Source organism: Equus caballus, chromosome 7, assembly GCF_041296265.1.
Source record: "Equus caballus isolate H_3958 breed thoroughbred chromosome 7, TB-T2T, whole genome shotgun sequence".
NCBI lineage: Eukaryota > Metazoa > Chordata > Mammalia > Perissodactyla > Equidae > Equus > Equus caballus.
Window position 1 is genome coordinate 599,383 of NC_091690.1, and position 22,864 is coordinate 622,246.

Sequence of the window (22,864 nt, forward strand, 5' to 3'; positions counted from 1 at the left end):
GGAACACGATCGGTCCAGACATGGACACCTGACCCTGGCCAGCCAATCAGAGCCTGCCTGGGGATTTTCTACTTGCAGCCAGAGGGGGTGGTTCCTTCTCTTCAGAGGGTAGGCCCCTGGAACACGATTGGTCCAGAGATGGACACCTGACCCTAGCCAGCCAATCAGAGCCTGCCTGGGGATTTTCCACCTGGAGACAGAGAGGCTGGCCTGGTCCCAGGGAGGGGTAGCCCTGGCAGGGTAGCTCGAAGCTGCCCAGGTCATGTGTAAGCTGACGTAGAAAGACGACACTCCCGCTAGGGCAGCAGATAAAATAGCACTGCCAGATAAAACACAGGATGTTTACTGAAATTGGAATTTCTGATAAACGACAAATAACTTTCAGTACAAGTATTGCAGGGGACACACGTACTAGGAAACTATTTGTGTTTATGTGAAATTCAAATTTCACTGGATGTCTGTAGTTTTATTTGCTAAATCTGGCCACCTTAGTGACACAGGAAGTTCTGGGGGCAGCTCGACTGCCCGCATCCTCCACCCTGGGCCCCACTTTCTAAGCTTGATTCAGCCCAGACCCAGGAGTCCTGGGTAAAGAGGGTCCTGCCCGCAGAGACCACGTACCCTGGGAGAGCCCCACAGCCTGCTCCGCCTGCCTGGAGGGGGCCGGAGCCAAAGTCACGGCTCGACCAGGCACCTCCCTTGCACCAGGGTCCCTACAGCGGCCCAAATGTCCCTCCCTGGAGTCCAGCTTCTGAGTCCCTCTGGTCCCCATGGGCTGTCCTGGCTGTCGGCTGGCTTCCTGGGTCACCATTAAGGGGATGTGGCAGGAGCAGATACCCAGTGGAATGGCTCCATCCTCTGCACACCCGCCCGGCGCTCCTTCTGACCCAGGAATTCTATTTCAGAAACACACCCCTGGGGACTCATCCGTGAGCGAGCGGGGAGGAAGACTCAGCATGGCTATTTATAGCCGCAGAAAACTGGAACTGCCCCAAAGGCCCAACAATAGGGAAATAATTAAGCAAATTATAGGATGCAGAAAAGAAAGAATCCTGTGGGGTTATTAAGAATGACAAGCCCATGCTCTGAGCTACCGAAACAGGGTGAAACAGAACCCCAGGAATGAGTCCGCTTATTGCCAGGTGTCAGCCGCCATGTGGGGGCGTCGGCGAGGATCACATGGGGACAGGAAGGCACCAGCCATGAGGACGGGCAGGGGGTGGCTTGGAGGGAGGTGGGGGACGTGGAGGGTCAGGGGACATGTGGATACAGCTTCAAGAGGAAAGGGAGAGGAGGCTGGAGGGCACATGGCGGTGTCCAGGACCCTGGCCGGAGGCGCTGGACATCATCCAAGGCTTTACAGCTGCAAGTGTAGCTTCAGTCCTAACGCGTTTCTACTCCCCGCCCCTCATTTGCCAGGCTCCCTCTCTAACCCCATAGTCCGTGCCCCATCCCATTAGGATACCACATGGGCACATCCGGGCAGGGGGTGGCTTCTGGGTCCGAGCACGCCCTCCCAGATCCTCTGCAAAGCTCCGATCAGGGGCCAGGCGCCTCCCGACGGTCCCGGGCGTTGGGCTCTCAAGGCCTTCTGACCCTGGCACCCCATCTCCTGGCTCCCCCGAAACCTAAGCTTGCTTCTCGCTCTCTCTCCCTGCTGGCCTTTCCCCCTAGCCCCCATCCCAGCAGGACCGAAGGCGAGGGAGCAGCCATAGCTTTACTGAAGGAGGGGACCCCACAGCAGCCCCAGCCCGTCGCTGCAGCACCCCACGCTGTCCTCTGGCGCCCAGCACCCCAGCTGCTCCCCGCCCAGCTTCCCGGCAGCTCGAGTCTCCCTACCATGAAACACGGTTTGTTTGTTTCTACAGGGGAATGGAGGGCTCCAGGCTGACTCGCTGCAGAATTCTGGACCCTTCCCTTCATGGCGCCTCTTCTAGCCTCTGTGCTGGGAGGAGGCCCCCAGCACCTATGCTCGTTTTATTCCTTAGGATACTTCGCTGCCGTCACCAAAACTCAGGAGCAACCGAGATGCGCTGCAGTGGGAGACAGATAAACGGACTGGCCCGTCCAGATAACGGAACGTCAGTCAGCGCTACAGAGAAACGAGCCTAACGCCACGGGAAGACGCGGAGGAGCCTTCAACGCACACGAGGAAGCCAAGGGAGCCGGTCTGAGGAGGTTAGACATGCGCGATTCCAACCACAGGACCCTCTGGAAACGGAGACACTGTGGAGACACTGAACAACCCGTGGATCCATGGGGGCCCAGGCGTGGAGGGGAATGAAGACCGGGGCTCGGGGGGTGTTCAGGGCAGTGACACTGCTCTGTGTGACACTGTGATGGTGGATATGTGTCACTCATTACTCATTTGTCCAAACCCAAGGAACGTCCAACACCAGGACTGAACCCGAATGTCAACTGGGGACTTCAGCTCACAACAATGTATCAGTATCAGCTCGTCTCTCCAACAACGTTACACACTCGTTAACGCAAGAGGTTAACAGTGGGGACGCTGGGGGATATGTGGGAACTTTGTGTGCAATTTTCCTGTAAACCTAAAACCATGTAAGAAATAAAGTCTATTATAAACGAAAAAAGACAAGAAACTGCTATGACCCGTCACCGGGGTCCCAGCCCTTGACGTCCTGCAGGGGAGACAGCAGCCCAGGCCCCAGCGTCTCCCCCGGGCCAGTCGCGGCCTTTCCAAAGACACTTAGTGTCTCACATCTGCTGACAGAACCCCCCACCCCAGAGGGTCCCCCTGCAGAGCTGGGGGCTGCGATATCCGTTCAAGGTCTGGGAGGGGAGGCCGTGTCTCCGAGGGCAGCGGGCCACCCCAAGGCCGACCCTGGGGGGCCGGGGCTCACCTGGACACTAGATCCGCACAGCGGGGTCTGCAGGGGGGACAGGCTGTACAGGACGCTGCCCGTCGGCGGGGGCTCGGGCTGAGGGAACTCCCCGTCCATGGCGGGCCCCACTGCCAGCATCGGGCGGCTGCACGACCCGGGCCGCAGGGGCGTCTATCTGGGCTTCTTGCTCCGTGGTGGCGGCATCATGACCTGGAGAGAGAAAGACGGCATGTCCTGAGGGCGCCCTCCGACCCGGACGGGTGAGGCACCCTCCCCAGGGACAAGGGACAGCAGGCTGAGGGAAGGGTGGGCCAGGCTTGCACAGAGGGAGTGGGGTGGGGACAGCGGCCCCCCGGCCTGCGCCCGCACTGACAACCCACCCCACAGGGAGAGGGTGTGAGATGAGGCTCCCCAAGTCCGCAGTGCTGCTAGGGGGACCTCTGGCTCCCAGCCTCTCCCCGGGGGCTGTGCCAGGGAGGGGGGTCCCTCAGCTGCCAGAGTGGGACCCAGTCAGCCCCCAGGCTCCAAGCCCACACATGGGAGGCCCCACTGCCATCGTTCCAGGGGACACTGGGCCTGGACCCCTGACCACATGTCCCACCTGGGCATCAAACACCACCAGGCGGGGCTCCTGGCCACAGGGAGCTGTGCCCGGGGCAGAACTAACATGAACTTCCAGGGCAGACCTCGGGGCGAAAGCGGCCCCTGCAGCGTGGCCAGGCGCCCCGCCACATCCCCTCCCCATGTTCACCGCCCCACTTGGGCCGCCAAACAAGCTCCTACCACCCGGGAGGAGACCCCCAGCGTGAGCAGCGGGGCCACGTGCCTGGCCCTGCGACCAGGGGTGTCTGCGGCTGGGAGGCAGACTCCAACGCGGCCGGCCCCTCCAAGCTGGGGCCCCACAGCGGACTCGGTCGCCCTGTCCTTCTGCAGCCAGCCGAGGCTTGCCAGAGGGTTTCCGGGGCAGTCGGGGCCCAGCTGAGGCGGGAAGAGCCGCCAGACCTGGTTGGGGGTAAGGACACACGGTGTCCCCACTGAGAACGTTCCCCAGGAAAAGCCGCGGGGCTGACCCCAGCCACACACGATTTCCATCTGCCCGGTGGTCTGTGACTGAGCCCCCTGGTCCCAGCCCCCACCACCACAAGCAGGGCCCCAAGCTGGCGCTGGCTCCTTGGCGGGCGGGTGGTGGCCGGGCACGGGACGTTAATCACTGAGGGAGGCAGGAAGGGGAGGCGGCCGCCACTCCCGGCCAAGCCCCAGTGAAGAAATCCTCGGGACTTCCAGTAATCACCGGCCGCACGGGCGGCTTGTGCAATCGGCAGGGGGCGGGGGCGGGGAGCAGCTGCCTTCACCCCGCGCTCCTGGGTGGAAGGGACGGGACGGCAGGAAAGGAAAGGGGCCCTGGCTGATCTGCAGCAGACGGTCGGGTGCGGGCCCTTCAAGAAGGCAGCGGCTCTACTCCAGGCCACTGGCAGGATGCCACCGCCTGCCGCCCACCGAGGCCTGGACCCCCAGTGGCCCCCGGCCCTCCTGCCAGCGCCCTCCAGTCTCCCGCAGGGTGGGACCTGGGGGGACACAGACTCAGAGGCTGCGGGCGGAAGGACCCAGGGTCTCGCTCGAGGAACAAATGGCCACTCCGTGATCTGGGGTCTTGGCCGTTCCTGATAGAGACTCTGGGGTCAGGCAGACGGTCAAAACTTGATCGGCCTTCCACCAGCTGGACAACTCAGGCACCTCGGCCCCCTGAGCCTCAGTCTGCTCATCTGGAGAAGGGGTTCCTTGGGAGACAGGAACAAGGCTCGCCAGGCACTCACCGAGCCTGGGCCTCTGCAATCTCATGGCCACCTAGGCGACCAAGGGGCACCCGCCCCCAGAAACCGGGACAGGAGGCGGCAGGAACCACCTCTGCTCAACAGAGGATGCTCAGCCGGCCGCGGGCGCTGGCTGGTTGGCTCTGGTCTCGGAGGTTCAACCACCTGCCCTTTCTCTGCCGCCAGCGCTCGGAACGAGTCCCCCGCCCAAGGAGCCCTGTCAAACCCCGCTGGCACCCCTCCTGCCACAGCTTCCCCTTCGGCAGCCACGGCCCCGAGCAAAGCCGACCCCTTCCCATTCCGGTGCTTCTCGGCTCTGCCGCGGCGGAGCCCCGGGCTGCTCCCGTGGAAAGCACCGTCCGGAGCCCGTGGGCTGACGAGCAGGAGGGGGCGCATGGGCAGCTCCCAGGGACCGTCCTTGGGGCGCGCCGTGCCCGAGGGACCCCCACAGGCAGCAGGCTGGCCCTGGGCTCGTGGCTTGTCCACGTCCCTCCGGCCTGCGCAGACCCTCCTGTCCTCCCCTGGAGCCCCGCAGGCTCCTGTCCCGGGAACGGCGGTGGGCCGTGCCCATGAGCCCCCAGGGAACCTGTCCTCAGTGGCAGCCCCAGAAAGCTCAGGCACCGCATTGTCACCTGCAGTCCTTCAGAGAAAGGGCCTTTGTCAGCTGCAGGGAGGGCTCCGGACTTGGCTAGGGGCCCGAGACCCGGGGGCTGGGGCCCGGGAGGTGTGACAGAAGAGGGGCTGGGCCCAGGGCCTGTGCAGCCTCGCTTCTCACAGACTCGCGGAGGCCTGCCATGCCCGGGGCCCCCAGAGACTTCTCTGAGCCGGGAGGGCATTCAGACCCAGACCTGGAGCAGGTGTGAGGAGGGGAGAGACGCGGGCGAGTCGGCACCCAAACTGAGACCAAGGCTGAGGGGGCAGGAGGCGGCAGAGGGAGCCTCGTGGGTGGGAGCCTAGGACGGTGCAGCTGCCGGAGAAGCCGGCAGGTCCTCAAACGGATAAACAGAGAATTAGAACAGATCCAGCGACTCTGCGCCTACGTGTCCACCCAGGAGGACCGACAGCACAATCCACACAAAACCTGCACGCGCACGTCCACAGCAGCACAGCTCACGAGGGCCGAAAGGTGGACACAACCCAGATGGTTATCGACGGACGACGGATCCACACAACATATCAACACGTCCCCCCACACGCTGGAGCACGACGCAGCCGTGAAGAGGAGCGAGGCCCTGACACGGCTGCACGTGGACGGACCTGCACACACGACACTCAGGGAGAGAAGCAGAGATGGAAGGACACACGGCGTGGGACCCCATGGACGGGAAACATCCAGAACAGGCAGATCTACAGAGAGCGGGGGTGTCAGGCACTGGGCAGGAGCAGAGGACACTGAGCCCCCCACCATCCCCATGCCCTCAGGGGCCACCCCTACAGCGCTCTCCTTCCTCTGACACCCAGGTCCCCTGTCACCTCTAACACCTCAGCGCCACCACAGCCTCAGGCTTCCTGCTCCTGCCCCCCAGGTGCTGGGGCAGCCCCCCAAACAGCCCCCTGCCCCCATCGTCTTGCTTCCCGGCCTCGGCTGGCTGCCCTGCCCCCGCCCCCAGCTCGAGAGTGTGAACGCACCGCAGCCCTGGGGGCTTCCAGCCGCCCCAGGGTCGACCCCTGGCCCCAGCGAGGTCTGGGCCGCGTGGCGGTGCGAGCCGGTGCCCCGCAGCGGCCGGGTGTATTTTTAGACGGGAGTCGCATGACGGGCGAAGCGTGGGTGCTCTCGCGGGAGGGGCCTGCGCTTCACAAATATCGCGGTTCAAGTTCAGAGGATTTCCTCTCAAGTTCAGGTTTTCAGATGAGTCATTACAAAAGAGAAAGATCAAGGAATTAGTGGCCCAGACAGGACGATGGGGGGTGGAACGTGGGAAGCAGCGGAGAGCCGGGCGAGCCTGAACCCAGGCGACTGCAGCCACCGTCCCCTCTGTGAGCCCCTCGGCCATTGCCCAGGTGGTCCTCAGCAGGGCCGGGGCCCCAGGGCAGGCCGCCAGTCTCGCCCCACACTGAGCTGTCGGCTCAGCCCCCAGCATACTCTGAGGCAGCCGCCTGGACCTCCACCTCGTGCTGCCTGGCCTCTGCCAGCCGTGCAGCCTGCCTGCCACTTGTTTCCTCATCCATGTCCTGCCAGGCCAGGACGAGGCCACTGTCCCATCCACCACCCCCCCCCCCCCGCCAGGAACCGCATCTCCGGGCAGCATGGACCTGCTGGATCCCACAGGGCACAAGACAGCAGCCCTTCCGGCCATCCCTCCACTGGCTCCAGACAGCCCTGGGATCCCAGGACAAGGCGGAGCGAGGGCCGGCCGGCGTCCCAGGAGGCGTGGCTATTAGGGCAGAGGCCCCGGTGGAACGGGAGGCCTGGCCAGGCCCCACTTGGCTGCCCTGGACTGTCTGGGAGGAGGGCCCGTCCGTAGAATCCACGCAGGGCGAGGGCTGGGGAGCTCCCGCCTCGCCTCGCAGTCAGAGCCAACCTGGGGTCTGTCTCCAGCAGGAGACCTGGGAAGGGACACGAGCAGGGCATTCAGGAGGAGCTCCACGGCTCCTAGGTGGAGGTGCCCAGCAGAGACGGGATGTGCTGGAGTCAGTGGGTCAGACAGACGGGCAGCCGCGGCCCAGGAGCCGAGCCAACAGAGCTCAACCTAGGGTGACACCCAGCGGCCTGTCCTGGGGGCACCAGCCCCACGCTGAGGTCCTGCCTGGGCTCGTGGGCACGGCTCAGCTCTCCCAGGACCCCCAACGGGGCACGTGCCCCTGGACGGCCACCTCCACGGGGGGACTGGCCCCAAGGACCAAAAGGAAGGTGGAGGGGAGGGTCCCGAGGAAAGGTGGCGGCTCTCTGCTTCCCAAAAGCCTCAGGAGCCCCTTCCTCATCCACTGAGCACTGAGACCGGGTGTCACTCAGGTGGGATGCACGGGGACAAGCAGCAAAGGGGGCCAGGGTCAGATCTAGGGCCCAAGGGCCAGGCAGGCACTGAAGGCCAGCTGGTGAGTGACCAGGGGACAAGGATTTGGAGGAGGGGGCCGGGCGGGCAGAAGAGGCGTCCTGGGGCGACCCCCACACTCACATCCACGGGAACCTGTGAACGGGCCCTCATTTGGAAACGGTCTTTGCAGATGAAATCAGTTAAGATGGGGTCACACTGGGGGAGGGTGGGCCTGATGCAAAGCCTGGGGTCTTTATAAAAGGGACATCTGGACAAACACACAGGAATAAGACAGCCCTGTGACCACAGAGGCAGGGGCTGGAGGGGGGCGGCCACGAGCCCAGGACCCCTGGAGCCCCCAGAGCCTGAGGGAGGCGGGAGGGAGCCTGGGGCTCAGGGAGAGGGTGCAGCCCTGCCCAGCCAGATCCCAGATGTCTGGCCTCCAGAGCTGGGAGAGGGTGAACCTCTGTGGTTTAAGGCGTCCAGTGTGTGCTCAGTTGCCCCGGGACACTCGGACAGGACGGGGAGGCAAACCCCAGCTGGAGCCAGCACAACCCTCGGCCTGGATTCCTGTGACCCCCTAGGGGGCCTGGAGCACCGGTGACCGGGTGAGGCTGGCACCAAGCATGTGACCTCAGATTTCCACAGAGTCCCCAGAGGCGTCTGGAACTCAGCAGCTCTGGGACACCAAAGACACCAGGCAGGGCGGGCATGGGGAGCCCTCCGTTTGGGACAAGGAGGACGAGGTGGGCCCCCTCAGAAACCCCACTTAAGAAAGCAGAAAGCTGGAGTATGGAGATTCCTCAAAAAACTAACAATAGAACTACCATACGATCCAGCCATCCCACTACTGGGTATTTATCCAAAGAGCCTGAAGTGAGCAATCCCAAAAGTCCTGTGCACCCCAATGTTTATTGCAGCACTGTTTACAATAGCCAAGACGTGGAAGCAACCTAAGTGCCCATCAACAGACGAATGGATAAAGAAGATGTGGTGCATATATACAATGGAATACTACTCAGCTGCAAAACAGAACAAAATCATTCCATTTGCAATAACATGGATGGACCTTGAGAGAATTATGTTAAGTGAAATAAGCCAGCAAGAGAAAGATAATCTGTGTATGACTCCACTCATATGAGGAATTTAAAACTATGGACCAAGAACAGTTTAGTGGACACCAGGGGAAAGGTGGGGTGGCGGGTGGGCACAAAGGGTGAAGTGGTGCACCTACAAACATGACTGACAAACATTAATGTACAATTGAAATTTCACAAGATTGTAACCTATCAATAACTCAATTAAAAAAAAAATTTACCTCAAGGAAATTTGACAACAAAGAAAAAAAAAAAAAAGAAAGCAGAAAGCTGGGACTGAATTTCCAGTTCTGCTCTTGATGCAGGAAAGGTGTCTGCAGGACCCCCACAGCCCCCCAGGGTCCCCCAGGGCCCCCCCTCCCTGCCCCCACCTCCTCCAGACGGTGTCTGAAGTGATGAGGTGACAGAGGGTCTCTTGCAAAACTTTCCATCCTGCTGGGACACGAAGCCCCCCTCCCTCCTTGTCACGGGCTGGGCACGCTAGGGGGACGCCCCAGACACTTCAGGCCAAGGCCCAAGTGGCCGCCCTGCCCAGCGGACAGGGACACCCCGAAGCTCCTTTGCACAGCCGGGCTGGTGGGTTGCTCGGCTGACACCCTGGTTCCAGCCTGGCACGGTCAACACGTGGCCAAATGGAGGACCAGTAAGCGGACGGTGGACAGAGGAGGCCCTGGCGGGAGGGTGGCTGCACAGCCCATCACCCCAACCTCACCCCCAAGAGCAGAGGCAGCAGAGCTGGACCATGTAGGAGCCAGGAACATGGTGCACAGAGTGACCCCACATGCCACCCCAGGGACGGTGCTGTTGCCCCAGGAGCCACTCATGGGGAGCAGGCACATGACTGAGGACGGAGCCAGGCTGGACAAGGCATGCAGCGGCCTCAGCGCTCCCACCCCACACTGTGGACAGGCGGGCGCAGGAGGGAAAGGCCGGCTGGGAGGAGAAACTGCATCTGGGGAAGCAGAACCGACCCAATTGATGCGAGGGAGGGACGGGGGCGACATTCGCTAGACACAAACGTTTATGCAGAAAAGGAGACCCTTGGGCTGACTCTGGAGGCACCGATTCGGTCGCCCGTGTCTGCCCGGCTCTCCGGCTAATGCATCTGCCGGCCGTGGGGACCCGTTGGCTCTTGCAGGACAGACCGGCCAGCCGGCAGACCCGCAGCTGCAGTGACAGCCCCACACAGGGGGAGGCGGAAGGACGCTCTGATGCCTACAGCAAGGCAGGCGCTTGACAAATGAACTTAGCACAGCTACAGCGAGCCGCACCCGAGTTTATAAGGACGTGTCAGAGCCGCGCGGCCCTGAGAAGGCTGGTCAGCGGGGAAAGGGGACCAGGATGGGCAGCCTTCTCTGTCACAGCTGGGGACACAGAGCCTGGGTCTCAGAGGGCCGTGGGTCCCTGCTGCCCCAACTCCCAGATGCAGTTCAGCGTTCCAGGGGACAGCAGAACGCTTCCCAAGGTGGCGGCACGGATCCACCTGCCCACGGGCAGCGATGGAGTTCCGGCTGCTGTACTGGCCGGCCCGCCCTCGCTCTTGGCACACCTTTCAACCTCTGCCCAGGCCAACAGGTGTGCGACGGCTTCCCACGGCAGCTCAGCATCTTCCCTGCAGGCTCCCCCTCCGGGGAGGCGCCTGCTCACGTCTTGCGCTTATTTGTGGTTTTAAAAAGGTTGCAGACACACCGAGCTTGTGATCTCCTCTCACTCCCAGGTCTTCTCCCCCTGAGCAGATCGTAAGCCAAATCCCACTGGCCCCAACTTCCTGGTCCTTTGAAACTGACATGCTCTGGTCTGTCCGGGGTCCGTGCTGAGGGTGGTCTGTCCCTCCTGGTACTTGCTGCCAACCCCGCTTGGTGCTGGGTGTGCCTCGGGCTGGCCAGTATGCCAGGTCTCTCTACACAGCCCCTCGGAGCACGCTGAATGGGAGAGCAGCTGGCACTGCCCACAGCCAGGTCACACTAGTCCCAGGTGAGCGGCCTGACCAGTCAGCACCCTCCCCGGGCTCCTGCCATCCAGCGTGGTGCCAAGAACATCACAAAGGACCTTCGCCTGAGCCCGAAGGGCATCCAGTGTCCAGGAGGAGGGAGGCCCCTCCCAGCCCTGAACTGGGCCCAGGGGACAGCGACCTTGCCCCACAGACCCATGCAAACGCCTGTGCTGGGCTGGACCCCGTGCCCACCTCCGAGAAGAGGACAGAGGCCCCCAAATCGCAGTAGCAGGAACCCCAAGACCCGCCCACAGAGCCTGGGGGCATTTCTCCCTCTGCTGTGACGAATGACCCCAAACTCGGCCCCTTAAAACATGCACTGGACCCTCCGGCGGATCGTGGGTCAGACATCTGGGCGAGCTCGCCAGCCCTCAGTGCCCAGCCTGCGGAGAATCTGCTTCTGAGCTCCTGCAGATGAGGGCACGGCCGAGGGCCTGTCTCCGAGCTGGCGGTCGGCCGGGGCTGGGTCTCGGCTTCTAGGGGCCGTCTGTGTCCTGGGCACACAGGCTGCCCCCTCAGAGCCAGCAGCAGCATGAGGCCTCCGCGAGCTCCGGGTCCCTCCGCCCCCAGCCTCCAGCAGAGGACGCTCTCACTGACCAGGACCTGTGATGACCCTCGGCCCCAGGAATGTAGGGCCATCCCCGTCCCAGGGGCCTCGACTTAACCCGTCAGCAGAGTCCCCTCTGCCCCGTGAGGTGACACATGCGCAGGGCCCGGGACCGGGATGGGGTCATCTCTGGAGCTGTCACTGAGCTGACAGGATGCGGGCAGGACACAGTCACGAGTGGATGAGTGGGCAGCAAGGCCGGCCACCCTGCGCACGGGAGCAGGAACGTGGCCGGGGCTTCCAACGGGCCGGCTTCTCCAGAGAAGCAGCAGGCCCGGGTCTGGGGGTGGCGGCCCAGGTCCTCCCCACGTGAGGTGCCTTCCTCCAGGTTCCCACAGAGCTGGGTACAGAGCCACCGGCCCCCCTGTTACTACCAGGACCCCCAAAGGCGGTCCCCAAGCCCTGACATCTGCCTGGGGACTCACTCACCCTGAGCCCTAACCCAAAAACAGGGGACCAAGCTCCTGGAGGGCCAGAATCTGATGAAACCCCCAAAACACCCCCAGCCAGGTCACCAGCTTCCTGGTGACGGCAGGAGAGGCTCCCTGGTCCTGTGCTGCCAGCGCCAAGCACAGAACCACCCCCCCCCCCCGAGTTGGGGCGGGAGGAGTGACGCCCGGTCCCAGTGTCCAGGGCAGAGCCGTGCCCCAAACTGGTTGAGGAGAACATTCCAGACCCCCTGAAGCAGCCCTGAGAGGCCCCCAGGCCCCCATGCAGACCCGGCCATGGCCACAGCACCCAGGAAGAGACACGGGCAGGGGGCCAACAGCTCACACCCCGACCCGACCCCATGGCTGCAGCTCGGGGGCCAAGCTTTCCGCAGTTTACCTCCTGCTCAGCTGCACCAGAGCGCAGGCTGTGGGCGAGGGTCGGACACGGCCACCCCCGGGGGAAGTCGGTGCCATCCGGCCCCCACCCACCCACTGCCCCTCCCTCTCGGCCCCGTGGCCCCTGAGCCCTCACAGTGGCGGGTCACCCACCACCCAGAACATGGCACGTGAGCTCCTGAAATGCAGCAGCCTTGGAACGCGGGGGGCTTGCTCCTGAGGGCACGAGGCTGGTCCCGACAGGAGAGTCAGCGCCCCCTCTGAACAACGGACGGTCAGACAGATGGACGACAGACGAGCGCGGCGGTGGAGTGAGCAGCCTGAGCATGCTCCAGGAGGCACAGGGAGCCCAGGACAGGGCGCCGAGGTGGACCACCCTCAGGACACAGCAGGGGTCACATAAACACCTTCCCCTGGTGGGCACGGTCCCTGGCAGCCATGCTGTGGACACCCAGGGAGCACGGCAGGAGGGCACGTGGACCGGGAGGAGTCATGGCCAGTGGGAGCATGGGGGCCAGGGGGCGCCCACTCACTGGGTTCACTGCCCCCAGCCATCACCTGGCCTTGTGGGGGCCGGCCAGTGACTGAAGGGACCGGAGGGCCAGGGCAGCGCTGGGCCCGGCCGCCGCACTGCACACGGCCGAGGTTCCCGCACCAGGACTCCAGACCCCCAGGCCGCCTCGTGCAGGACACGCCCGGCCGCCCACGGCAGCTGCCGGGGGGCCAAGCTGGGACCTGGGGGGCTCCCAGAGTGGTCCCATCTACCCCCCCCAACAAGAGGAGAGGCACCCCCTCTGCCCTCCTTGTGGGCCCGGGAGAAGACGCCTCAGGTCCGCCCAGCGCCCCGTGTGCACTAGCAGCGAGGGCCACACCAGGGGCCACCCCCAGATGCCCACTCGCCCCGGGCCACGGCACGCAGGCACCTGAGTGGCAAGCACAGGCCTGCTTTCTGGGGTCTTTTAAACACTTGGTTGTTTTATGGAGAAACAATTCATGCACGGTATACCACACCCAGTACAGCGTGCGACGCAGCCGTTTTTAGGACACTCACAGAGCTGCGCACCCATCACCCCTACCTGGTTCCACAACATTCCATCACCCCAAAGAGAAGCCCCCTCCCCATCAGCGTCACTCCCCATCCCCCCCCAGCCCCTGACACCCACGCTCTCTGTCTGTGGATCTACGTGTTCGGGACGTTTCACGTCCATGGGATCACACACCGTGTGTCCTTCTGCACCTGCTTCTCTCCCTGAGCGTCGCGTGTTTGAGGTCTGTTCCCGGGTGGGATAGAAACAAACGGTAGGTCTTGGCTCTGCCTCCCAGGGCGCCCGGCAAGCCCGGAGTAGCAGGTGAGAGAGCTGAGCATCGAGCAGCCGTCCTGCCCTCGCCCGAGTCACCCGAGGAGGCAGGGCGGCCACGCCTCCCAGGAGGGCAGCAGGCCGCCACCACCCCAGCAGATGGTGAGGGAGGCTGGCTTTCCACTGAAGTCCTGCTCAGGTCCCACGTGCGGCACCCACCTGCCCACGGTGGTGGGGGGACAGCAGTTCCAGGGACAGGGCACCAGGGCTCCACTCGGCGGAGAGGGGACCGTGCTGGCCGGGCGCCTCCAACACCAGGACGGGCATGGGCAGAATGGCGAGGTGGCTGGCGAGCAGGGCACAGGCCAGGCCAGGATGGGTCTGGTGACCGTGCTCTCCAGCTACGCCGTCTGACCATACTGCCCTCGGCCATGGAAAGCAGCCGGAGACGCTCCAAGCCTGCCCATGCGAACTGCATGTGCACATGACACATGTACATGCTCACACACACGCTCTGGGATGCAGGAGCACACGCAACACATGCATGGAAAACACACGTGTACACACAAACACTCATGCTCATGAGCACAACACACATGCTCATGAGCACAACACACATGCACGTGCACACAAAACACATACTTGCGCACACAGTCACACACCTGCACACGGACACACGCACACCCTAGGGCTGTGCGGGCACCGTGGGGGGCTGCCTCCCCACCGCTGTGTCAGTTCGCCGGTGTGCTTCCACGTTTAGATCACGTCACCCTCCAGCAGGACAGCAGCTCCCGCCCGCACCGGCTGCGAGGGCTTCATCAGGGCGGCCGCCGGGAGGGGGAGGCGGCCTCTGGGGCTGGACACAGTTGCCTCTTTATTCCCGGCCCAGCTTGCTCACCCGCCAGAGCCCCGCCAGAGCCCCGCGCTGGGTCAGCGTTTCCGGCCCGGCCCCTGCTGGAGGGGCATCTGAGACTCCTCGGGAACTCAGCCGGGCCAGCCCAGGCGGGTGACACCCCAGTGGGGGCCAGGGCCCATGGGCTGTGGAGGTCCGGCCTCGGTTTCCCCTGGGGGGGCTGAGACTGGCCCAAGGGCAGGCAGTGGCCCTGGGTCACCATCCTCACACCTGCGGCCCCGCCCACCCCAACTTCAAAGCCAAGTGACTCTTCTGCTCTCCCCCCATGGGCCCCCCTGGAAACCCGGCCCTCGTCTGACCCTGGGCTCCCCCACCCCTCTGCCACAGCTCAGACGTCCCCCAGCACACACCCCGGGCAGGCGCGAGCAGACGGCTGAGTTAAACAAAAGCGTCTTTCCCCAGGCCCCGCACCGGCTTCTCCCTGGGGATGGCGTCCCGCGCTGGCCGGGCTCCCCGGGGTCTGGTGGGCGCCTGTCTGCATTTCTTCCACCATCACCATCGGGGGCCCCTGGGCTGCCTGCCCACCCTGCCCTTCACCGGCCCGCCCAGCCAGCGGTCCAGATTTTACACTCGGCGTTCTTCACAAGGACTCTGGAGGGGACTGCCAGCTGGGGACAGCGTTCCTGAGCAGACAGCCCCCAGCAGCCATCGCCCACCTCTGGGGCCTCCCCTGGGAAAATCCAGGGAGTTTGGAAGAAAAGATGAGACTGGCCGGCCAACGGGCCCCAGGTCTCAGCCTTGAAGACCGGGGCACTTGGCCACTGCTCTGCTCTCGGGGTCCGGCCACACGGTGCCCGCGCCAGACCAGCAGAACCCAGGGCAGGGCAAAGTGAAGCGCACGGTCGGGTCCAGCGCTGGTGGCCCTTCCCATCTACTGACCGGCCGCCTCCTACCCTCCCAGGAGTGTCCTGCCTGTGAGGGGCCTTGCTTCCCTCTGGGGCGTGCGCCCCCAGGCCCCAGCCCCATTTTCTTGGAACTTTTCAGAATCGCCCACAGGGACAGGGGCTCCATCAGCTTGCCTGGCAGCAGGCCCCCAGCTGAGGTCAGTCCAGCACCAGCCCCCTGACCCATCCTGACACGCTCACCACCCCCCGGGCTGCCAGCACGCTTCATCGCACGCAAACAGGTGACACCAAACCCGGACCGTGGGGCCGTGGACAGGCAGCGGGACCAACGCGCATTCCGTTCCAGGAAGCAGAAGCCGGGGGCACCCCAGACACACGACACAGACTCGGGTCTTCTCCTTCTCAGAACGGTAACAGCCTCTCGCAGGGGGACACCCCACCGCCTCCCTGGCACCCCTGTCTGGCCGTCCACGCCCCGGCATCCCTCGGGTCCACCAGCCTCCTGCTCGGGGCTCTGGGAAGCAGCAGTGCCCGCATGACTCTCTGGCCACGGCCCCTCCTCGGCCACCCACACTGGCTGCTCCTCGCACCTCTGGGCAGGAGTCCCTGCCCACCACCTCCCCCTGGCCCATCTTTCGGCCAGTCCCAATGCCACCTCAGGACCACAATCCCACACCAACAAGCTCTGCCGCCTGCCGGGGTCAGCTAATACCAGCAAGGCCCCTACCCCAAGGGCCAGGGACCCCACCCGCAGCGGGGGAACAGGAGTGTCTGCCCCTCCTGCAGCGCTGCTCGGGCTAAGGAGCCAGGAAAAGAGGGGTCCTGGGAGGGGGGACACTGAGGAGGACCAGGCAGGAATCCCCAGGGAGCCCGGGGTCAGGGGCCACCAAGATAAGGGAGATGAGGGGTCCCCCCCTGAAAGGGATAGGCTGGGGTCACCGAAGCGCACGGGGCTGAGGGTCACAAGAAGGGATGGGTCAGGGAATCCCGGAGGGGGTAGTTCCAGGGGGTCATAAGATGCTGGAGGGTCACCGAGAAGTGCGGGGCCAAGGGTCATCAAAGAAGTAAAGTTCAGGGGTCACCACACAGCGCAGGATAGGAGTCACCAAGAAGGGAGGGGTCAGGAATCAGCGATGAGCGAGGTGGAGGGGCACAGAGAAGGGCAGGTTGGGGGTCGCGGCGGAGGGCGGGGTCAGGGTTCACGGTGGAGAGCGGGGTCGGGGGTCGTGGCAGAAGGCGGAGTCAGAGCTCTCGGCGGAGAGCGGTGTCGGGGGTCACCGAGGAGGGCGAGGTCAGGGTTCGGCGAAGAGCGGGGTAGGGGTTCACGGCGGAGAGCAGGATCAGGGTCGCTGCGGAGGGCGGGGTCAGAGTTCCCGGCCGAGAGCGGGGTTGGGGGGTCACCGAGGAGGGCGGGGTCAGGGTTCAAGACGCAGGGCGGGGTCGGGATTCACGGCGGAGAAGGGGGTCGGGGTCAGGGTTCACGGCGGAGCGCGCGGTCGGGGTCGCCGAGGCGGGCGGGAAACCCCGGACCCCGGAACCCCCGGCCCGGGGCGCGGGCGGCCGGAGGAGCCAGGGCCGCGCGGGCCGGGAGCGCGGCCGCGAGGGGCGGGGGCGGCGGGGTCGGGGCGGGGGTCGGGCCGCGCGCGCCTCACCTCTGACCCGGGTCCGGCGGGGCGCGGAGCCCGCGGCGCCTCCGTTTCTACGAGCTTCGCCGCGGACGCGCTCACTTCCGGGTTTCGGGCGCCATCTTGGGGGCCCCGCGCACTTCCGGTCATGCCGTGGGCGGGGCCTCTAGCGGGCGTGGTCTATGGTGGGCGTGGTCATGGCGGGGCGGGGCCTCCCAGGTTGGCCTTGGTCCCTGGGCGCCTTGAGGCCCCTGCTCCTTGAGAGGGGCTCGCACTCTGCCGGCCCCGGGTTCGGATCCCCCGCCCGCCTGTCCTGTTGGGACCCTGGCCCGCGGTTTACCATGGCAAGCCTCAGTTTCCTCCTCTGCAACATGAGGGTAGAATCGAACAAGTCCCACCTGCAGACCTTTGCATGGGCTGTTCCCTCCCCTGCTGCCCTCTCACCCCTGACCTTGAAACTACTGGGGTTCTTGTAAAACACAGATCTGGCTCTGAAGCCCCCTCCTCGGAGACTCCCTGGCCCCCTGTCGTGCTCTCTCTATTGCCTCCCCACCAGTAGCCGTCCTCCCGTCAATCTGCCTCCTGCACAGTGGGGTCGGGGGTCTGGAAGCCCCAGGGGCCACCCGGAGAGAGACCCAGAGCCCGTCAGGCCGGCTCCCTGCTGGCTCCCTCCCCATCAGGGCTTCCAGGGGCCTGATGCAAACGATGCCGATGCTGGGATTTACCACACTGCCAGGAAGAGGGCGGGACTCGGTGCTGGCACGGAGGGCAGCTTTCCTGTGACTCGAGCCTGTTGGACCCCTCACTAGATGGGCCGGGCTGGTTCTGGCAGATCCAGTGCGGGGGGCACCACCCCTTCCCCAGCTGGGTTTTCAGCAATGATGGCTCTGCCACGGCTTCGCAGGCTTGACCTCACCACCAGCCAGAGGCCTCTGCCCCATCCCAACCCCCTAAAATTAGAGGTCACCTCTCCAAGGGTTTGTTTATTCATTCAATGAACTCATGGATGCTGCTCTGTGTCTGGCCTTGAGCTGGACAAAGCTGGGGACCCAGAGAGGACTCAGTTCTCAGCCCAGCCCTCAGGAGGCCCCCAGACTAGGGGAGACATTCCCTTCTGCAAGATCAGGAGGCTCTGCATCATGGAGGGCTGCATGGAGGAGCGGGTGTTGAAGCTGGGGCTTTGAAGTTCAAGTAGGAGTTTGCCAGACAGACGAGGGGAGGAAGGACAGCCCAGTTAGAATCAAAGCTGTTCAAGGGCCTGGTCTGGTCAGAGAGATGAGTATGTTTGAAAGCTGTTTGCCCTACAAAACTCAGCCCAAGGAGCTCCCCCATCCCTAAACCCACAAGCACAAGGGAGCAGATGGGGAAACTGAGACCCAGAGAGAAGTGATTCATCCAGAGCGAGCTTGCTTTGGTGTGCAGAGTTCTTGGCAATTTGGGTTATAACCTTGACTTTGAGACTGTTTTTCATAACTAATGAAATCAAACTGAGCAAGAGACACCTAAGCTTCGAACAGGTGAGTGAGCCGATCTGGGGACAGAGCGTCCGACAGCGTTTTCCCATCTCTTCCCACACGGGACCAGACCTCATGATTTGCGGGGCCCCTCGTTCAAAAAGGATTAAGAATCTGGAACGGCGACGGCAGAGCTTTCCATGAAGCATGAGGCTCCCCCCACTGTGCGCCCTGAGTTGCACGCCAACGAAGCCGCCAGGCCCGCCGCGGCCGGCCCTGGGAGGCAGTGAGCGGTATTACCTGCCTTCTGCTGGTGGGGACGCCGAGGCGCATCACGGCTCAGGAGCCGGCCCGAGGTCACAGAGCCGGCCTCCGGGAGGCGTGGACTCGACCTCTGCCACGTCCACCCCGGGAAACCACGAGGTCCCGACGGGTAATTTCGCCTGACGTGGGGGCAGTTTGCCCAGGCCAGGGTGGGTCCAGCCATCTCAGCGTGGAGGAATCTGCCAAGTCTGGGGATGTCTAGGGAATTAGTCAGATTCGGGGATTTCCAGGGCGGCCTGGGAGAGCAGAAAGGACAGTGCTCTGAAGCTGGAAGCCCGGCTCTCCCTGCAGCACTGCTTACATGCTGTGTGACCCCCCAGGAGCTACTTAACCTCTCTGTGCCTCCGATTCCCCACCTGTAAAAGGGGGATGGCGATAACAAGAATGACTACCTCCTAGGCTGTTCAGACAGATAAATGGACGGTGCCTGGTGTCTAACCATCATGCCTGTTCCCAAGGGTGTTTCTGGATCTTTCCTAGGAGGAGTCCTTGGGGCCGCCTAAGCGGGGGTTCAATAAGATAATGATAAGGAGGAGGCCAGAGAGGAGGGATTTGGGGCTGTGCTGATGCATGGCTGGCCCTGGAGGCCCAGCTCTGCTGGGTCAGGCTGCAGAAGGACCCACTCTGGGGGTGGGGGGGGCATGTCCTGCTGGTCACATGCGCCGAGGCCCCCTCTCCAGTGGGGCCGGGCCTTGCGGGAGGCCAGAGGTCTGTCTGGTGAGGCCCCATCTGAGGTCAAAGACGCTCCACCCCCCACCCAAGCCCTCCCATGGCCCCCGTCCCGCGCAGGGACCCCCCCAAGTGTCCCCCTGGCCCTCTGACCAGGCTCGGGGCAGCAGGGTCGCCAGATAGAAACACAGGGCGCCCAGTGAACTTTGAACTTAAAGGACACGAAGGCTTTTAGCCTCGGTACGTCCTGGGCGGTATTTGGGATATACTTATACTAGAGCGATGGCCTCCGTGTGTCTGAAATTCCCATCGAACGGGGAGTCCTGTGTTTTTATTGGCGAAATCAGGTGACCCAAGGCGGGGAGGTTGCAGATACAAAGGGGGTCCCAGAGCTGGGGCGGGGCCGGGAGGCTCTGGGCAAGCGGCTCCCTCTGTCCACACTGCAGGGTTCTCGCCTGCTAAGTGGCCACGCTCGGAGGACAAACATTGGGCGGGAGGCTGTGTTCATTAGTTATTTCAGACAGCGGAGAACTGCAGACAGACTCCCAAGGTCAGGTCCCCCCGCCCCGGGGGCTTCGCTGTAGGTGGATGACAACATGCTTGGGCTGTCCCTCAGTTTCCCCATCTGGGAAGCGCCCCCTGGGAGCTCCCCTCTCCCAGCCTCAGTTTCCCTCCCGGGAAGGAGTCCTGGGCCGTGCGCGCCGTGCAGTCCAGGAGACTGAGGCAGGCGGAGGGCGCACCCAGGAGCCTGTGGGGCCGGGTTGGGTGGGGAGGGCAGACCTGGGCAGGTGAGGCGGGGCAGGTGGGCCCAGCCCGGCCCCACAGAGCTGGGGTGGGGCGAGCCACTTCCTGTTTCTCCACATTCTGGAAAGCCCCGGCGTTCCCGACCCGCGGGAGGACCTCCACCCTCCGCTGGTCCCTCGCCACTTCTCCTTTCCGCACACACTTCCCCTCGGGCCGGGCCCGCGACTCGGTTCCCGCCTCCCCAGCCCCTTCCCTCTCCTCCTCCTCTGGTCTCTCTCTCAAGCCCCAATCGGGCCCTTCCTGTGGTGCAGAAGGGGAAACTGAGGCAGGAGCCCCAGGGGCGGGGGAGGGGGCCTGCCCCCGTCACACAAGTGTCTGTGCTCCCTCGGCCCCTCTCCCCATGTCTCTCTCTGTGTCTCTCAGATTCTCTGTCTCTCTGTTCCCACGTCTCTCAGTCTGACCCTCTGTCTCTGTCTCCAGCCATCCTCTCAGAGGCATCCGCCCTGTCCGGCCACCACGCCCGCCCTGTGCCCGGGCCCACCTGCCACTGTCCCCGAGCTGTCCTCAGGCGGCACTGGCTGGCTGGTTCCAGGGCCCTGCGGCTCCCTCAGCTCCCTCCGGCCCGGCCTGAGCCTAGAGTGGGATCCTGCCAGGCCCTGCCAGGGCTGCCTCTGAGCCAGGACGACTTCGGGCCGCCGAAAACCCGTCCGACGGGTTTGAGATCCGGCCCAGACAGGCTTTCCCGCCTCTTTACGAGGCTGGGACACCAGAGCTGCAGGGGTTAAATGTGACACCAGAGGGATCGCCCTCACGCACACACACAGGCTGTATCAGGCCTGGGCCCTGAGGTTGGGGAGCAGGCGTGAAGGAGGAGAAAGACCAGCAGTCAGCCCCAAAGGAGAGGGACTCTCAGGGAGAGGGTGCAGCACGTGCAAAGGCCCAGAGTGGGGAGAGCATCCAGGGAGCGTGTGCAGGGGCCTGGGGCAGTGAGGCTGGGAAGGGGGAGGTGGGGTAATGGGGGGGCCCAGAAAGCCAGGACGTGGCCTTTATCCTGGGGGCAGTAGGGAGCCATCGAAGGTGATGGGGCGATCGAGTCATATGGTCAGGGTGGGGCTCGATCTGCCCACATGTGCTGGACCAGATGGGACTGAGGGGCCACATCTCTGAAGACTCATCTTCTGGCGAGACCGAGGCCAGAGGAGGCCGAGCTGCTGCTCCCAAGCCAGAAGGAGTCAAACTTTGCATTTCTCCCTGTCAAAGGCCCATGGAGAGCCAGGCGTGGCTGGAGGACAGCTGGGTGGGGGTGAGGACCCTCCCCCAGTCCTCACCCCAACTCCCCGTCAGCTCGGCTTGGTCCCCAGGGCGATGGGGAGCCATGGAGGACTTCAAACACCTGCAGAGATGCAGCGGGGCGGGGGCGGGCGCTGAAGGGGAGAGGGCCTGTGGAGGGAGACGGCTGGGCCGTAAGGTGGGCGAAGGGGAGGGACACAAGGCCGCCCGCCGGTTGGGGCCACGTACTCACCCAAGAGGCATTTTCTGGGTGCCTCCTGGGGCAGGGTGCTGGGGACACAAGGGACCACGAACAGTGGAACATCCTCACCGTTCAGGGCCCTTCCCGGGCAGGTGCCCCGAACACGGGTGCCAGGCCAGGGTCCGAGCAGATGGATGAGCCCTTCCCTCCCCCAGCTCCGGGCTGTCCCGACCCGCCCCCCCCCGGGTGTAGACGGCGCCAGCCTCCAGTGCTGATGTCACCTGTGATGGGACTTCCTGAACCTTCACCTTGGATCTGCCCAGCCCCACAGGGAAATTCCAGGCCTGCGGGGGCCGGGCTGACTCACGTCCAGGTCCCAGCGGCACGGGAGGCGCGGGGCTCCCGAGGGGCGTCGGCGGGTCTTGGGAGACCTTCCTGGGGTCCCGGCACCCTGCATGCCCCGGGGCTTAGGAATAAGCCAGACGCTGCAGCCCCGGATCGGGCGTCCCCATCACAACCTGCAGGGCATGGGAGGGAAGCTGGGTTCCAACGGGTGGGAACTTGGAGGGTGGGTTTTGGAGTGGGTCTGGGGTGTTTCTCCTCCCCCGCTGGTCACCTCGTGTCCCCCAGGACTGTAAGGATGACCGACAGGACAGAGCCTTAGCTGCAGAGCACGAGGGTTCAGACTTTCTGGGTTCCATTCCAGCTCTGCCGCCCAGTGGCTGTGTGACTCCAGGCGAGTTAGTTAACCTCTCTGTGCCTCCGTTTCCCCATCTATAAAATGCCAATAATCACAGTACCTCCCTCGGAGGGTCTTTGTGAGAATTTGTTGAGAACCGGTACGTGTTAAGCTTTTGGAGCAGGACCTGAGATATGTTGAGGACTTCATGAGAAAAATGTTTAAAAAAACAAATAAATTTGTAGCAGTACAATTCACGATAGCCAAGAAGTGCAGACAACGCAGACGTACTTTGGCAGATGATGGACACACACGCGTGTCCACCCACACGCTGGAGCACGACGCAGCCATGAAGAGGAGCAAGGCCCTGACATGGCTGCACGTGGACGGACCTGCACACACGACGCTCAGGGAGAGAAGCAGAGACGGAAGGACACACGGCGTGTGACCCCATGGACGTGAAACGTCCAGAACAGGCCGATCCACAGACAGAGAGCGGGCTCGTGGGGGCCAGGGGCTGGGGAGGGGGTGGGCGTGATGCTGACGGGGACCTGATGTTTTTAGGGAGAGATGAAAATGTTTTGAAGAGGAAGATGGGCACGGATGTTAGCTCACGGCCAGTCTTCCTCAGCAAGAAGAGGAGGATTGGCAGCACATGTTAGCTCAGGGCTAATCTTCCTCAA

The 22,864-nt window shown here is 63.8% G+C and overlaps 1 protein-coding gene and 1 long non-coding RNA gene across 6 annotated transcripts in view; one reads left to right on the forward strand and one right to left on the reverse strand.

Moving 5' to 3' along the window:
- The window catches only part of SBNO2 (strawberry notch homolog 2), a 56,681-nt gene extending 35,964 nt beyond the window's left edge, over positions 1 to 20,717 (reverse strand). For 2 of the 5 annotated variants that reach the window (XM_023644318.2, XM_070272309.1), the window contains exons 1-2: positions 20,573 to 20,717; positions 2,868 to 3,059 (exon numbers count right to left, since the gene is read on the reverse strand). In XM_023644318.2, coding sequence (XP_023500086.1) covers positions 2,868 to 2,987 — 120 coding nt within the window. In that variant the 5' untranslated portion in view covers positions 2,988 to 3,059; positions 20,573 to 20,717. Of the gene's footprint in view, positions 1 to 2,867; positions 3,060 to 6,289; positions 6,309 to 16,867; positions 17,002 to 20,572 lie in introns of those variants that run through there. The other 3 variants (XM_023644317.2, XM_023644321.2, XM_023644320.2) reach the window with 2 other exon arrangements.
- On the forward strand, positions 1,989 to 2,597 carry LOC138924928 (uncharacterized). Its single transcript, XR_011440304.1, has 2 exons — positions 1,989 to 2,178; positions 2,384 to 2,597. It is a non-coding gene; the product is annotated as an uncharacterized lncRNA (long non-coding RNA).
- Positions 20,718 to 22,864: the final 2,147 nt, after the last annotated feature.